This window comes from Cygnus atratus, chromosome 18, assembly GCF_013377495.2.
Source record: "Cygnus atratus isolate AKBS03 ecotype Queensland, Australia chromosome 18, CAtr_DNAZoo_HiC_assembly, whole genome shotgun sequence".
NCBI classification, from domain to species: Eukaryota; Metazoa; Chordata; class Aves; order Anseriformes; family Anatidae; genus Cygnus; species Cygnus atratus.
The window spans coordinates 2428605-2442989 of record NC_066379.1 but is presented as its reverse complement, the minus strand read 5'-3'; the positions used below and the strand labels follow the sequence as shown (position 1 = coordinate 2442989).

General features: G+C 60.6%; 2 protein-coding genes across 5 annotated transcripts in view; one reads left to right on the top strand and one right to left on the bottom strand.

The window, feature by feature from the left end:
- Positions 1 to 145: 145 nt before the first annotated feature.
- Positions 146 to 7669, bottom strand: LOC118255535 (TBC1 domain family member 24-like). The gene is made up of 7 exons (XM_035561797.2): positions 7558 to 7669; positions 4929 to 5967; positions 4576 to 4734; positions 3927 to 3990; positions 3020 to 3115; positions 2395 to 2671; positions 146 to 1894 (listed from the first exon to the last, which is right to left on the bottom strand). Exons 1-7 carry the CDS (start codon positions 7667 to 7669, stop codon positions 1749 to 1751), a joined length of 1893 nt encoding a protein of 630 aa, XP_035417690.1. The 3' UTR covers positions 146 to 1748.
- A 4184-nt stretch (positions 7670 to 11853) lies between these two features.
- Positions 11854 to 14385, top strand: part of STX8 (syntaxin 8) — a 98469-nt gene continuing 95937 nt past the window's right edge. For 2 of the 4 annotated variants that reach the window (XM_035561800.2, XM_035561801.2), the window contains exons 1-2: positions 11867 to 11979; positions 12105 to 12204. In XM_035561800.2, the coding sequence (XP_035417693.1) occupies positions 11963 to 11979; positions 12105 to 12204 (117 nt within the window). In that variant the 5' untranslated portion in view covers positions 11867 to 11962. Of the gene's footprint in view, positions 11980 to 12104; positions 12205 to 14385 lie in introns of all 4 variants that reach the window. The other 2 variants (XM_035561799.1, XM_035561798.2) reach the window with 2 other exon arrangements.

Genomic DNA, 14385 nt, shown 5'->3' with positions numbered 1-14385 from the left:
TCTGCTCTCTCTGCATGTTCTTTCTTTCTTTCTTTTTTTTTTTTTTTAATTCTCTAAGAGTTTTGAACTTTATACGGTAATGGAATAAAGTGTAGAGAGGAAAGTACTATAGCGTCATTTTAAAAAACGGCAAAGACACTCATCAGATTACAGGCGGTGAATGTAATAAGCACACTGACATTCATCGTGATTTACAGCTCGGAGCAGCAGGCAGCTCGGGTATACGGCGCGTACCGCGTCAAAGGGACTCGCAGGCTTTTCCACCACATCAAAGGCCCCCACGGCCTGCACAGAACGATCCCAGTCGCTGGTATTTTAATACGTTAGCCAGGACCTTCTTGCCCTTTACAAGGCAAGATGGTGAAGCCTGAGCCAGCGGCTGCTGAGGGGCCAGACTGGATTGCGAAGGAAGGGCTTTGCATTTCCAGGCATCTTTTGTGTCCTGCGCATCTCTGGGTGGAGAAGGGAAACTGCTTTGTGGAAAGAAAGAGGGACTCCCAAGGGGAACTTTGTGCTGGACAGAAAGCAGTCTGGTACATGATCACAGAAAGCAAGAAATACCGAGGAACAATTAGCAGAGCTCTTTAAATCAAGGGAGAGAGCAACTCTGCTGTGTGCTTTCATTTGAGCTCTGTGAGCAAAGGCAGGTGCGGGGCAGCAGGGACCTGCACCTCACCTCTTTATCTTACCAGGATACGTAATGAAGGCTACAAGCAATTCCTAAGTCTGCTGTGTAACTGACCACGGTGGGAGCTTGCTGCCACTGCCCGCTCCTCCCCACATCCTCCTGGCATCGCTGGACCCACCAGCACCATGGCAGCAACAACTCCTGCCCTGAATAGCTCAGGAAATGTTATCCATGAAAGATAAAACCACAAATGGGAAGTGTTTGGACACGGGAGATGTGCTCTCATCCTGCAGCCACAGTGACCTCTCAACAGTTCACAACCCTCCTTGCACAGACCTACCTACCAACACCTGCATGTTCACATTTCATATTTCAAAATGGCACGTGTGTTATCTGGACCCATTTAATCAGGGCGTGCTAATTAAAGCTTATATTAACCGCTCGCAATCTTACATCAACTCTTTGCTGCTAATATGGGCCTTCAGTGTAATAGAAAAATGACAAGGCAGGTGCACTGCTGGGGGGCTTGTGGTGAGCTGCAGACGTGTAAGCACCAGGCAGCACTTTGCTAATCTCCGATCAGCAATTTCAGCCACAAAGTCTTTTGCACCATGTTGGATGCTGATTGGTGCCCGGTCCCAGGTGAAACCTGGGGACCTCTGGTGCTACAAAAATCCTGCACACGTCTTGAGGGCTGGGCTTGGGGTGAGAAGCAGGGTGTGGAGTGTCCTGGTGAACTTTGCACCTTCGTGCTGGATTTTGTCTAGACTCAGGATTCCCACAGGCTGCCTGTGCCGTGGTATCGTGGCTTTGCTGCAGAGCCCCAAACCACAGAGAGGCCAGGGGAGTGCAGCAAGCAGCGAGCTGGCTCCCTTCCCCTCCAGCGTCCTGAGCAGGAACAGAGCAGGCTGGGGCTGAGCTGCGGCAGGGGACCTCGTGCATCCCTGTAGTCCCGTTCGTGGCACCCCACGGCCCTCTCCACGCCACCACGGCTGGTGACAGTGTGGACGGCCAGCAGATGCTGCCGGCGGAGACTGTAGCAGCCAGGCCAGGCCGCAGCTGGTGCCGTGGGGGTTCCATTCTTGGCAGGAGGCGTGGTGAGGGGCTGGCCCCACAGGACCTAGGTGTTTTGGAAGCCCCACACCTCCAAGAACTGCACCCTGAAGTTCTCCTGGCAGAGCGGAGGGTTGTCAAAGGTCTCGCAGTGCTCCGTGTGCCCCCAGAGCAGGTCGGCGTCGAGGGACAGAGCTTGGCCTCCGCCTCCACCTGCAAAAGCATGCCAGAGGGTTGGGACCCGCGCTCACCCCTCGCTGCCTGAGCAGAGACACTGGCCAGGTCTCAGATCGTGCCCAGCTCCCAGCTCTGTTTTCTGCAGCACTGCCGCAGAGCTCTCATGGACAGCTGGTGGGTCCCTTCCTCGAGCTGTTCTGCACCTGCATCTCCTCTCAGTCCTGCATGAAGCAGAGGAAAGGGCCAGGATGGGCACGGCAGCCCCAAGGGCACAAACCTGGCTGGGAGGTTTGGGATATGGGGCTCCCGCTCGGCTGGGACCCGCTCTGCAGCTCCCAGGAGCATCCTTTTCCCTGTGCAGCCTTGTACTCTCTTGCTAACTTGGAGGAGTCAGGGCTGACTTCATCTTCCCTGACTTCTCACCTAAGACAGGAGGTCTTTGCCTGCATGGGCAGCTCAGATTTTAACTTGGGGGAGAGCTCTTTTCAGCCAAAGCAGCAGCATGCTGGGTGGGGTGCCTGCCATTAGGTAATTACCGATAATGATCCCTTCCCGAGAGCCGGACATGAACATGGAGGCTGTTTTGGAAGGCAGGAGGAAATGCCTGATGGCCAGGAATGGGGACAGACGGCCTTTGCGCTGCGGCGTGGGCACGGCGAGGTGGTTGGAGCTGGTACCACGACCGTCCGGGGAGGAGCTGAGCAGGGACATGGGACCGGGCGAAGGCGACCGCTGGCGTGAGCGCGGCACGGCTTTGGCTAGCTCCGGCTTCTTGATGAACACCCACTCGTACCTCTCCATCTCAGGGCGCACCTGGAAAGGAGGAGAGACCCAGTGAGCCCTGTCCCTGGGGGTATCTCTCCATTGCTGCCTGGCCAGGGACCACATGCTGTGTGCCAGGTCCAGACCTGGGGCAGAGGAGGGACAGCGCAGATTGCCCTGCTGTCATCCCTTTAGGATGCTCCTGAAGTCAGTTCTCCATTTTTTCTAGCCCAGCACAGCAATCTCTGTGCTGCTACCTCCTGCCAGAGCTCAGAGGCGGTGGTGGGACTGTGCAAAGGAAGCAGCTCGGTGCCACCATGCCTCGAGTTAGACAAATAAAGAAAAAAGCAAAGACAGACAAGCCCAGAAGCATAAACCCATAAATAAAATGTGACTTACGGTGAACACGAAGCACTCCCCTGTCCCAAAAAAGCCCGATGTCGCCCCATTCTTCTTCCTTTCGCTCCAGTCGGAGGAGAGAAATGCCCCGCACACCTTTGGGAGAGAGCACAGGGAGCTGTCACGGGGAGCAGGGCCAGGGCGAGCCCCAGGACCCCCGGCAGCAGCCTCCATCGAGGCCATCGCTGGGGTGTTCTGCTCAGCAAGGGCTCTGCCTCTCCTTGGTACTATGTCAGGAAGAAAACGAGCTAAAACGTAGGAAACGAGGTTGAATAAGTCACCTTTCCCTGCCCACAGCAGGCCCCAGGGACCGCAGTGTTTATCTCCTCACTGCGCTCAAGTGCCTGGCGTGGGAGGTCAGGGCTCGGTGGCCAATAAATCCTCGGGATGCCTGGGCAATTTGCAGAACTTGCCTCTGCTGCTTGATGAAGAGTGCAGGGATAAAGTATGGGTTTATGAGCCACTCTCAGAGTCCCGGGGGAGAGGCCTGGCTCAGGTATTTCTGTAGCGATTTCATGACTTTCAGATACTGTAAGAGCTGTCCTTATTTCACTTCCATTTCCCTCGTGCTGCTGCTCTTGCAATCAAGAAGAGCTCCTGGCATTTAGCACACTGGAAGCAAGTCCCTGCTCAGGCAGAGCGTCTGCTGACTTCAGGAAAGTCTGCCTAGTGAAGGCTTCACGATTTAGCCTACATTTCCAATAAAAACGACTCTCTCGTGGCCTCTCCATCTCACGGACTCCTCTTTACCCCCACATGCCCCCTTTAGCCAGTGTCTAGGGCAGCTCTTGGTGCCGGTGCCCCGCAGACGCCGTGATGGAGCCAGCGCTGGTGGGCAGGGAGACAACCGCCCTCCTTCCCCGTGTCACCCCAGCACGGCCCCGCTCCGTGCTCGGGAGATACTTACCTCCCCCTCCGTTGTCTTTATGAGCAGCACCGTGGGTTCGTAACCCTCGCAGCAGGAGTAAAACCTGGGGGGCGCACAAGGAGGCTGGGTTGGTGCGGTCAGACGGGGAGCACGCAGCCGTGACCACACGGCTCGGGCAGCCCGGCTGGTGGTGCAGGCGCTGGGCACGGAGCTGTGGGACCCCGCTCGCCCCTCACGGACTCAGGGGCGTGCTCGTGGTGCTGACAGGCAGTAATATTGCGGCCCCACCATTAACCCCCCGGAGAACTGGGGGGCACAGATGGCCCTCAGTGGTCCCCCTGCTTGCAGCAGGTTTGGGCATTGCCCGTGGCACTTGGGTTCTCCTGGCTTGGGTCTGGGGGTTTGATGTGTTCCCCATCGCAGGGGCTACCTGAGTACAGTCTGCCCTGACCCCGATCCCTGCCGTGGCCTTGCAGTGTGATGTGCTGCTAAGAGAAGTCTCCTTCTCCGCAGCCAGCGCTGCCCAGGCTGCACCCAGGGTGTTGAAACGAGCCCAGCAGTGTCCCCAAGAGACCCCAGCCGTGTCCCACAGACGTTGCAGGTGCCCCTTCCTACACCAGCAGCCTTTACCCGATTTTATGCCCGTCCCATCTGACCCGACCCAAGCCACCGGGCAGATCGCACTCACCTCTGCAGGCTGCACCCGTCTTCTGAGGTGGAGAAGAGCAGCAGCGGGGGGGAGAGGGAGAAGCGCTCGGGGATCCAGGACCAGATGATGCGCATCTCCTGAGCCGTTACCGTGCTGGAGCTGAAGGTCTGCATGTCCACGGCCAGGTGGAAGGACTGCCTGCGAGGGGGGATGCCCGTGGGTGCTGAGCCAGGTGCCCGTGTGCTGCTAGGGTCCTGGGGCACCCGGCACGGCCAAAGCCAAGGGAGATGCCTGGAGCTCCCCCCGTGCTCTATCTCCGCTGTACCTCGGGGTTTGCCTGCTTTGCCCCAGAACACCATCTGCCCACGCTGGCAAGCAGACAGGCTTCTTACCTGCTCTGCACCATGGTTATGCCCCGCTCCATCAGCGCCTTCCTGTTGGCCATCTGGAGGAGCCAGATTTCCTTGCGGGAGAACAGCCGGATGCCAAACGCTCTCTCCAGGAGTTTGTCGACGGTCGTGTGCTTGGCAATGTTCTGCACGAAAGCCTGCAGGTCCGCCTTGATGTCGGCCCCCTCCAGCTCAGCAGAGGCCACCGAGAGCCTGTACTGCTTCAGCAGGGCCAGGGCGATGCGGTAGAGGACCTTCTGCCCCTCCAGCAGGTAGACGTCGAACACTCGGATGGCGTAGTCAAAGGGGAGGTCGTGGAAGAGCCACGACAACCATTCGGAGTAGACCTCAAAGACGTTCTCGGAGGAGCCGGCTATCAGTTTGTGAGCTGCCGGGCAGTGCTTGTTGGCCAGATCCCCAAAAGTCATGCAGGAGGCCCGGTGGGCCAGGAAGGACTGGTCAATGTAGCTGGTGTGGGGGGCGTTGCTGGCGATGAGGCGAGAGATGTTCTCGAAGCACTGAGCTTCGTCCTCGCTGTAGTGCAGCAGCAGAGCCACCAGCGAGGGCAGGGTGGGGCTGTAGGTGATGTCAGGGAAAAGGTTGCTGATGCAGATGAGGATCTTCTTCACGGCGGCGACCCCGTCCAGGCTGAGGCAGTACGTGGGCATGGAGCACCCCTCCAGGAAGTCGGGCAGAGGGTGGGAGCTCGCGCTGTGCTTCCCGAAGAGCCGGCTCGCCACGTCCCTGTAGACGGCAGCGTCGGGCGTGACGAGGCGGCAGGCGACCTGCTGGCACAGCCGGTGGTAGACCTGAGCTCTCAGAGCGCGGCTCGCTGCCAGGCAGCCCTCTCTCACCAGACTCTTCAGCTCCTTGGGGGGCTGGGTGAGGATGTCCCTGGGGATATCGGCCTGTTGCTCCGGCTCTGGCATCCTGTCCCAGTCCACAAACTGTCCGCAGCCCAGACAGGAGGAGGCGGCGTCGATGTCCCAGCTGTCAGCCTCCGATGTGATCACGACGGTGACTGGAGACGAGCCAAGCATCGCTGTGGGACAAAGACCTTTTATCCAACACGCTTCACCGCCCCGGTGACAGCGTTTCACCCTGCCTGACGCTGCACTGAAATCCTACAGCACCTTCTGGTATTTCAGCAGCTGCTCTCCCCCCTGCAAAGGGAAGGCTTTCAGGAGGCTGAGCCCGGCTGAGCTGCTGGCTTTGCTCTCGCACAGGTCTGGTGGCATCAGCTGGTCCCTTTGGGGAACCCAGAGCAGGATGGGGCTCTGTACCCCTCGCACAGCCCCTGCCTCCCCTCCCCAGGTGTGACTGGTTTCACTGGGGAGCAGTGGGCCGCAGGGACTGTCCCTGTCCCTGCCCCTGTCCCTGTCCCATGGGCACAACCACAGGACAGCAGTGTTACACCACCGCCAGCCCAGAGCCAGCCCTGGGGCATCGCTGAGAGCCTGGCGCTGGTCGGCAGCTCGGGGGGACGCAACAGGCGGCGGGGACCCGAGCGGCGCTGGGGCCAGGAGGCACCATTGGAACCATGTCCCCTCTCGAGGGCAGAGCTGGGGGTGGGAGGTGATGTCCAGGACCAGGCACTTTGAGCATGGATGGAGCAGGAAAAACTGCCCGCGGCTGCTCAGGTGCCTGAGCTGCAGCAATGTGCGAGGAGAAGGTTCAGCCGGAGGGGCAGGGACAGCCGGCAACACAGCCCCTGCGCCCCACGTCCCCACGCACCCGGCGAGACCCCAGCCAGGCAACCAGGGGCGAGGGCTGGAGAAGGTCTGAGCAGCCTCTGGAGGTGGGAATTGGTGCACGCGGAGGGCTGTGAGCTCGGAAGAGCGGAGTTTGAGCTCCTCCTAGGGAGAAACCAGAGGCATTTTCCTCGGGGTTCCCGCGGAGCTCAGCCCCCAAGCCTGTATGTTTCCATCTGGGGGATTTGCGCAGAGAGGTTATTAACTGGCAGCATGAAGTCGATTACACATACACTAATTCCTAGTGCACGATGTCGGGTGTGCTGGGTTAAGCGGGGCTGGATGGGGAGTCTCAGCTCCCCGCCTGAGGATTTGCGTAGAGCCAGGTCTCTGCTTTGGACCCAAGGGGACACGCGGGGACAGCAGGGCCCCAGCCACACGTGCCACGCAGAGGTGGCAGCGCGGTGACATGGCAAGGGACGGCTCCCAGGCTGGGCCTGGCTCTCCTCGTGCTGTGCTGGCTCAGCTCGGCTCCGGCTCCGGGCCAGCTCCGGCAGGCTCCCCTCTTTCAGCAGTCGGGCTGGAATTAAGGCAGACCAACGGGCTGGGGGCCACACACCCAGCCCCATCACACTTACGGCCCTAAAACCCAGGCTCAAATGAACAGCCGGGTTGAAGCAGGGTTATTTTTACCTCTAGGTACTGCCACGATTCCCAGACCCCCCCGTACTTACAGCAGGAGAGCGGCCCTGGGTACCACCAGCACCCCAAAATGTGCCACCTGGAGCCCACCCGGCTGCAGGCACCCAGCCCAGGACATGTCCCCAGCCTGGCACGGGGGTGACACCCCGGGGGTGTCAGTGGGGCCGGGCATGTGTGTCTGCCCCAGCCCCATTGCTCTGGGTGCCCTGGACGGGCTCCATCCCCCAGCACTCACCCACCTTGTGTGGTGCCGGTGCCATCGCCGTCCCCGTCCCCCCGCTCCGGCTGCGCAGGGAAGCCCCCGGCCGCCCCCCCGGGGGCACGGGGCAGGCTGAGGCCCACCTGCAGCATCCACCTGCTCCGGGGCGGCCCCGCTGCCGGCTGCGGCCGCTGCCCTGGCTTTTAATGCGCCCTTTGTGTGCGGGGCGCGTGTTTGGTGTAAACAGCACGCGGGGAGGAGCGGCTCTGTGCCCGCTCGCCCCTTCGTGCCCGATTCGGGGAGGGGATGAGATAGCCATCAAAACAGCAACACGGCCGTTAAACCCGGCGTTTATTTTTCCCCAACGATAACCTTTATCTTCACATTCACTCCCAGGCGGGGAGGGTGCTGAGGGGGCGAGGGAGGGACGCGCAATCGCCCGTCCTTGACGGGAGGAAGCATAAACACGGCGAGTGGGGCTGCAGCCGCTTCCCGCTGGATTGCGCGGGTCTCGGGGGGGTCAGAAGTGGAGGCATGTGAGCAGCGAGTGCCAGGAACCAGGTGACGAGCAAGAGGCTGGGGCCACGAGGACAAAATGATGCCCTTCTGCCAGGTGCCGCGGGGCCGGGCAGCACCGGCGTGCAGAGCTCGGGGAGCACCCGTAGGAGAAACCTCGGGGTTTGGGGACAAAGCAAGGCCGGCGATGCAAACGGGAGCTGGCGGTGGAGAAACATGGCTTTCTGCAGAAAAGCACCCCGCTTTCTTTGGGGTGAATCAGGGCTGGGCTGCACCAGCGCTTCCAGCACCGGGCACCTGACACAAGGCTTCAGCATTCCCCAGCGGTGGCAGAGGGCGTTCAGACGGATCCCCCCCGCTCAGTGGAGCCCCAAACGTGGTCATTCCAGGCACATTTCTGTACTTCAGCATTCCCAGTCTGTCCCGTTTGAAGCTGTTGCTATCGATTGACTTTGCCTCAAAATGTTTTGCAGGGTTACAAACATTTGTGGGCAAAGAGCTGAGCTCAAGGAAAAGCTGCAGCAGCTGAAAGGAGAGGAGCATTAAGGGACCTTGCGACCATCAGCGAACCCACAGTTCGGGCTACACTTAAAAGTGGGGACTTTTTAAGGCAAATAAGACGCTATATTTTCCTTAAGAAATTGTATGTTTTTTCTCTTGTGCTAAAAGCTGCTGCTGGTCCCTGCCTTGCACCCTTCCCCCTGCTTCGCACCCACAGCGTTTCCCCGAGTGCTCGCCAGGGCTCCTGCAGCGGAGCAGGAGCGCTGCCCCTGCAGAGCGTCGCCTCTGCGGATGCAGGATCTCTGCCACGATGTACCAAAACACAGCCTGAGTGGCATGGCTTAGCCTGACAAAGCTGGGCGAGGGGCTGTGGGGACCCGGGGGTGCCGGGCTGGTGGTGGTGGGACGGACAGACAGCGGGCTGCATTGAAACCTGGTGCTGCTGCTTCGCCCAGGCCCTTGCTGGCCGCGCTCTCCCCGTGTGCTTTTCCTGGAGCAGCAGACGCCTCCCGCTGCCTCCAGGTCAGATTTAAGCGCCCCACAGTACCCGTGACTGTGTGGAGACAGGAGATGGGAGCAAATCAGGCACCGTGCGACGTGGATCTGCCACTTCCTTTGCTTTTAATGGAGAAAAAATAAAATATGTAGAGGCCGTGCTGACTTCAGCCGAGCTGCGCAGCTGGAGGCCATAAATGTTTCATGCAAGCTGCCTGCACAGCCCAGCCCCAGAGGATTCGGGTGCCCGGGGACCTCAGGGTGCCCAGAGCAGGGCTGCAGTGGTCCATAAAGGTGACACATTATCGTGCCATACCGAGGCAGGTGCAGTGACAGCCCTGTGCTACGAGGGCCATAAATCATCACTGCCACCGCCTTGCCACCGCTTTTAGGGCACCCGCGCTCCTGCTTGTACCTGCAGAGACTGGCAACAGCGATGGCAGCGAAGGGGAGACCAAACCCCACGTGGCCTCACCGTGGGGCACCGGGGAGCCCCCCACAGCCCAAATATTGGCGGTGCCAACACCGGGCAGCGCCACAGCTCCTGGGCGCCTCCTTCTCCTACTACAGCCACTTCCAAGCTGCTGCAAAAAACCCTTACAAACACATTAACAACTCTTTGCACTTGGCTCCTTTCTCAGCCTGCAGGTCCCGAGGGAGCCCGTCCTCGAGGCCCGCCGGGCCGTGGCAGCGAAGGTGCCGGCACTCGGCTCGGTCACATCGCTGTTACCGGGGCCGGGCACACCGTGAACTCTGAGCAGCGGCCCCGTTAGCTGACCTGGTTCTTTTTGTGTCCTCTGATGCACTTTGGGCTTTTGCGGAAGACCAAACGGGGCTTCTCGAGGTGATTATGGCACCTTTTGGCTCCAGCCGGCCGGCCAAAATGTGGGGCCCTGCAGCTTGTTTCTCTTCGGAGCACAATTTAACGACAGCTTCTTCTTGTCCATAGCTCTGCCTCCTGGAACAAAGGGAGGAAGCAAAGGGCAGGGACAAGCTCCTGACCCAGTGTCACTGCCCTCTTGTTGCCATTGCCCAGCCCCAAGGCTTGGGGTCCCCACAGCCTGGGGGACACCAGGGCTGTCCCCACCTTTCCTCTGCCCTCTGACTCCGTCCCAGCCGTTCCCCATCCCGTGCTTCCAAACCCCAAAGCACAGCATGCCCCATGGCTTCAGTGCATTTTAATCCAGACCGTGATAACGTGATGGCAGCAGCCACATCCAGGTGCCCCGACAGCATCCAGGCTGCCCCGTGCTGTGTGGGGCGCAGTCAGAGAGCAGCGGTGCTCTGCGGAGCTGCAGCTGGGGCAAGGCCAGGTCTGAGAGCTTATAGGTGGCCCTATACATGCAAAACTGGAAACGTGAAGGATTTCCGTATTCCTCAGCACTGCCAACTGGCGGCAGCACTTCCTGCACATCAGGAGGGCTGGCGTCATGAAACCAAGAAGCAATTAAAAGGAAGCGATTACGTTATACAAATAAACCTTCCTGCCGATGTTTTTGGCACAAACACTGCGGCACCGAGCGAGCAGAACCTGTCCTGGGGAAGGGGGGAGAGCAGCGACCCCCGGGCCTTAGGGAAAGCATCGAATGCCCTCGTAGCACCCAGGGAATTGCGAAGGTTTCCGAGGGGACCCCAGCTACGGGTGGAGGAGATGGCTGGGACGAGGGGACAGGAGGACCGGGCAGCCTGATGGGTGTGCGTGCACTGTCCTGTCAGCCCGAGGGCCGGGGCAGAGCTGGGGACAGCCACAGCTGTGTGTCCTGCAGCTCCGTGCTGTGTGCAGTGCACCACGTCCCCGTGCACATCCGCACCCCTGCGCTGCGTGCTCTGCGCCCCTGTACCCTGCGCCATGGAGCACACAGCCAGCACCACTGAGCTGTGCACCTCTGCCCCCCGACACCTCGTGCTGCACACCCAGTACCTACACACCCTGCACCGCTGCACCCCACACCTGTGCACCATGCACATCTGCACTGTTTAGCTTTGTGCTGTGCACTGTGCACCGTGTACCATGCACTGTGTACCCCGCCTCTGCTCCCTGTGCCTCTGCACCCCGCACTGTGCACCGTGCACTATGCACCGTGTGCCCCATACCACTGCATTGTGCACCTCTGCACCCCACACCGTGCAACTCCGCAGTGTGCACTATGCAACCTGCAGCTCTGCACCACGTACTGTGCACCACTGCTCCAATGTACTGCGCACCTCTGCAGCTCTGTACCTCTGCACTCTCCTCCTTTGCACTCTGGACTGTGTACCTGTGCACCACGCACTGTGCTCCAAGCACCATGCACCTGTGCACTGTGCACCATGAACCGCGCACCTGTGCACTGTGTAATGTGCACTACGCACCGTGCACGGTGCACATGTGCAACTCTGCACTGTACCTGTGCAACTCTGCCTGCAGCTGTGCACTGTGCACCTTTGAAGTCTGCGCCCTGCACCTCTGCGCTGTGCACTGTGCACCTCTGCACCCTGCACTTCTGCGCCGTGCAGCTCTGCATTTTGCATTGTGCAGTGTGCACCTCTGTGCCTCTGCGCCTGTGCACTGTACTCCTTTGCACTAAGAACCATGCACCTGTGCACCGTGCACCTGTGCACTGTGCACCACGCAATGTGCACCGTGCACTGTGCATGGTGTACGTGTGCAACTCTGCACTGCACCTGTGCAACTCCGCCTGCAGCTGTGCGCTGGGCACCTTTGAAGTCCGCGCCCTGCACCGCCGCACCGCGCAGCTCAGCACCTCCGCGCTCTACTCCTGCGCCCTCTGCACCCCGCCCCGCGCCCCACGAACTGCGCACGCGTGCCCCCCGCCCCGCCCCCCGCCCCGCAGCGCTGCGGGCGGGCGCTCGGCGCCGGCGGCGTTTGGTCCTCGTCGCGCTCCGTCGTCACGTGGCGGCCGGGGCCGGCGCAGCGCTTCCGGGTGGCCGCGATGGCCGCGGAGCCCTGGTGAGAGCCGGGGGGGGAGTGGGGGGGGGGGGCGCGGGGCGGGGGGGACCGGGCCGGGCCGGGCCGGGCCGGGCCGTGCGGGGCCGAGCCTGAGGCGCTGTCCCCGTCCCCGTCCCCGTCCCCAGGCTGTCGCAGCACGCCGCCGCCTGCCGCCTGGCGCAGGAGCTGGCCGAGAGGATCCGGGAGAGGGAGCGGCGGCAGCGCGGCGGGGAGAGCCCGGCACAGGTACGGGTACGGGTACGGGGGGGGGGGGGGTCAGGGCCTCGGGGCCCCGCAGCAGCTCCGGGCCGGGCCGGGCCCCGCTCCCCGCAGCCCCAGAGGCCGGCGGCCGTCCCGTGCGTGCGCTGTGCCCGCGGCGCTTCCAGCGGAGCGCCCCGAGCCGGGCGTGACGGGGCCGGTACCGCCGGGCGCTGCTCGCCCGGGGGCGCCCCGTGCCCCGCTCAAGCCCCGCAGCCGCCCCCGAAGCGAACCGCCCGGGCTCGCAGGAGCACCCGGAGCAGGGCCTCTCCTGCAGGAAGCACCGCAGCCGCCCCAGCCTGCGCGGCCCGGGCGCCGCCGTCAGCCTCTGCCTCGGTTGCGTTAAGGTAAAAGGGCCCCAGGAGCCCCCAGCGGGTCTCTGGGGGCGGCGCGCGGGGAGACGGGCACCGACGGGGCCGCGGGCGGCCGCTGTCCCCGCTACAGCAGCGCTGCGACGGGACCCCGGGTCACCGAACCGTCTTTTCCAGACCCTTTTCCCGGCGGCTTTCGGAACGAAGCGGCGTTTCTGAGGCACTTCCTCTGAAGAATCCTCGAGGGAAGCGCGGCGGGCCCCGTACAGCGGTCGGTGCCGTTACTGAGCCGCTCTGACGTGGCGTGGGGTGACGAGGGGCGCCGGGAGGCCCAAAGCGCGCCCCAAGTGCTCCGGGAGAGGCGTTCCCCACCTCCGGCAGTAAAAGGGAGGGGCTCGGTGGTGGTGACCGCACTCTGCTTCCACGGCGATGAGGGGGTTGAAATTGTACCGGGGTACTCGAGCGACAGGAGGCTATCAGCAAGATTACCGCTTAACTGGGCTGTGTTTAAAGGGGACAAGGTTCTTGGATTTGCATCATCGCAGTCTGTGACGTTCAAAAACAAAAAAACCGCTGTATTAGGGCTGCTTGAAGCCTTTCTTGTACCGAAGCTCCTCGAGGTTATGTTTTGTGGAAACAAGGCACGGCTGCCTTTATTTCTTCATGAAGCCATTTCTGCCATGCCCCGTGTTTTCCAAGTGCAGTTTCCCTTAATCCATCAACAGTTAAAGACGAATCTTTGGCAGTGTTTGGTTCTACTACAAACAAGTTTCCAGCAATCAGAGGGTTGTTTTCATAACAGAAATGCCTGTTGAGAAATCCGTGGCTGAGCTAGCATTTATTCTTTGACTCGTCGGTGCTTTGGCAGAGTAAAAGTCTTTGTATGGTGTTTATCTTGTAGGGAGAATCTGAGCAAGTTTTTATTTTCATAGCATTTGGCCATTAGAGTGGCTAAAAAAAACCCCTCCTTGCTTATTGCCAAATAAAACTAGAGCATAACATTTCAAACGGAAAAAAAACAGGGAAAGGTTTCAAGGCAGCACTTAAAATCTGCAAACTGTGCCCTACTGCGCTGTTCGTAAAACTTCCGTTGGCTTCTCGTTACTTTTTTTTTTTGTCCCCCTTTAATGGAAGTGAAACCTTTTGTAACAACAGCAGGATTTCTGGCCAGAGGAGTGGAGGGAGTCTGCAGGCGAGGTGACTTTCTGGCCACGTACCCCCGTAGCCGCTGTGCGGGCTGGGTAGAGGCGGCGTTCTCCAGCTGCCTGTGAGTGCAGGAAACGTGCACGGGAAGGAAAAGCCTTCTTTGCTGTAGGGCAGAGCTGGGGGCATGCAGAGAGCTGAGCTGCCCTCACAGCGTCTGTGCCCCGCCGTGGCTCTGGAGATGTGTCTGGGGCTGCGGGTCCCAACGCGGGCTGTGCAGCGCTCCGGCTGCGCGCTCTCAGGCCTGCCTCGGGGTTCGGCTGCTTTTCAGCACCGCGTGTGGGAACAAGTCCCCCTGTGGCAGAGGGATTTAAAGCCCTGAGGGGTCTCAGGTGTTTTTGCAGCCCAGTTAGGGCTGGTGCTGTGTGTAGAAGCACATAAAGCCGTAATTAGGGAGACGTGCGTAGTTAATTGCAGCTATGATGGTCTTTCCTAGCGTTCTAAGCAGTTGGAATGAAAAGAAATATCGTTTTGGAGGAAAAATTCGGAGGACAACATCAGTCTAATTTGGGAAGGGGCAGGGAAAAGAGGAGAGTTCCCGCAAGCCTCAGCCCTGCTTGGAGCCGGGAATGTGAAGGGCTGAGCTGTGCTTTTAGGGAGAACAGACACGGCCGAGCCGCGGGCAGGTCAGGGCGAGGAAGGGCCGGGTGGCACA

Excerpts from the sequence above, each read along its gene's own strand:
- LOC118255535 (XM_035561797.2), bottom strand. The coding sequence starts at position 7,669 with ATGCTGCAGGTGGGCCTCAGCCTGCCCCGTGCCCCCGGGGGGGCGGCC. Across the intron at positions 5,968-7,557 it reads TGGCACCGGCACCACACAAG|CGATGCTTGGCTCGTCTCCA; the intron begins GTGGGTGAGTGC and ends TTTGTCCCACAG. Across the intron at positions 1,895-2,394 it reads TCGGGAAGGGATCATTATCG|GTGGAGGCGGAGGCCAAGCT; the intron begins GTAATTACCTAA and ends ATGCTTTTGCAG.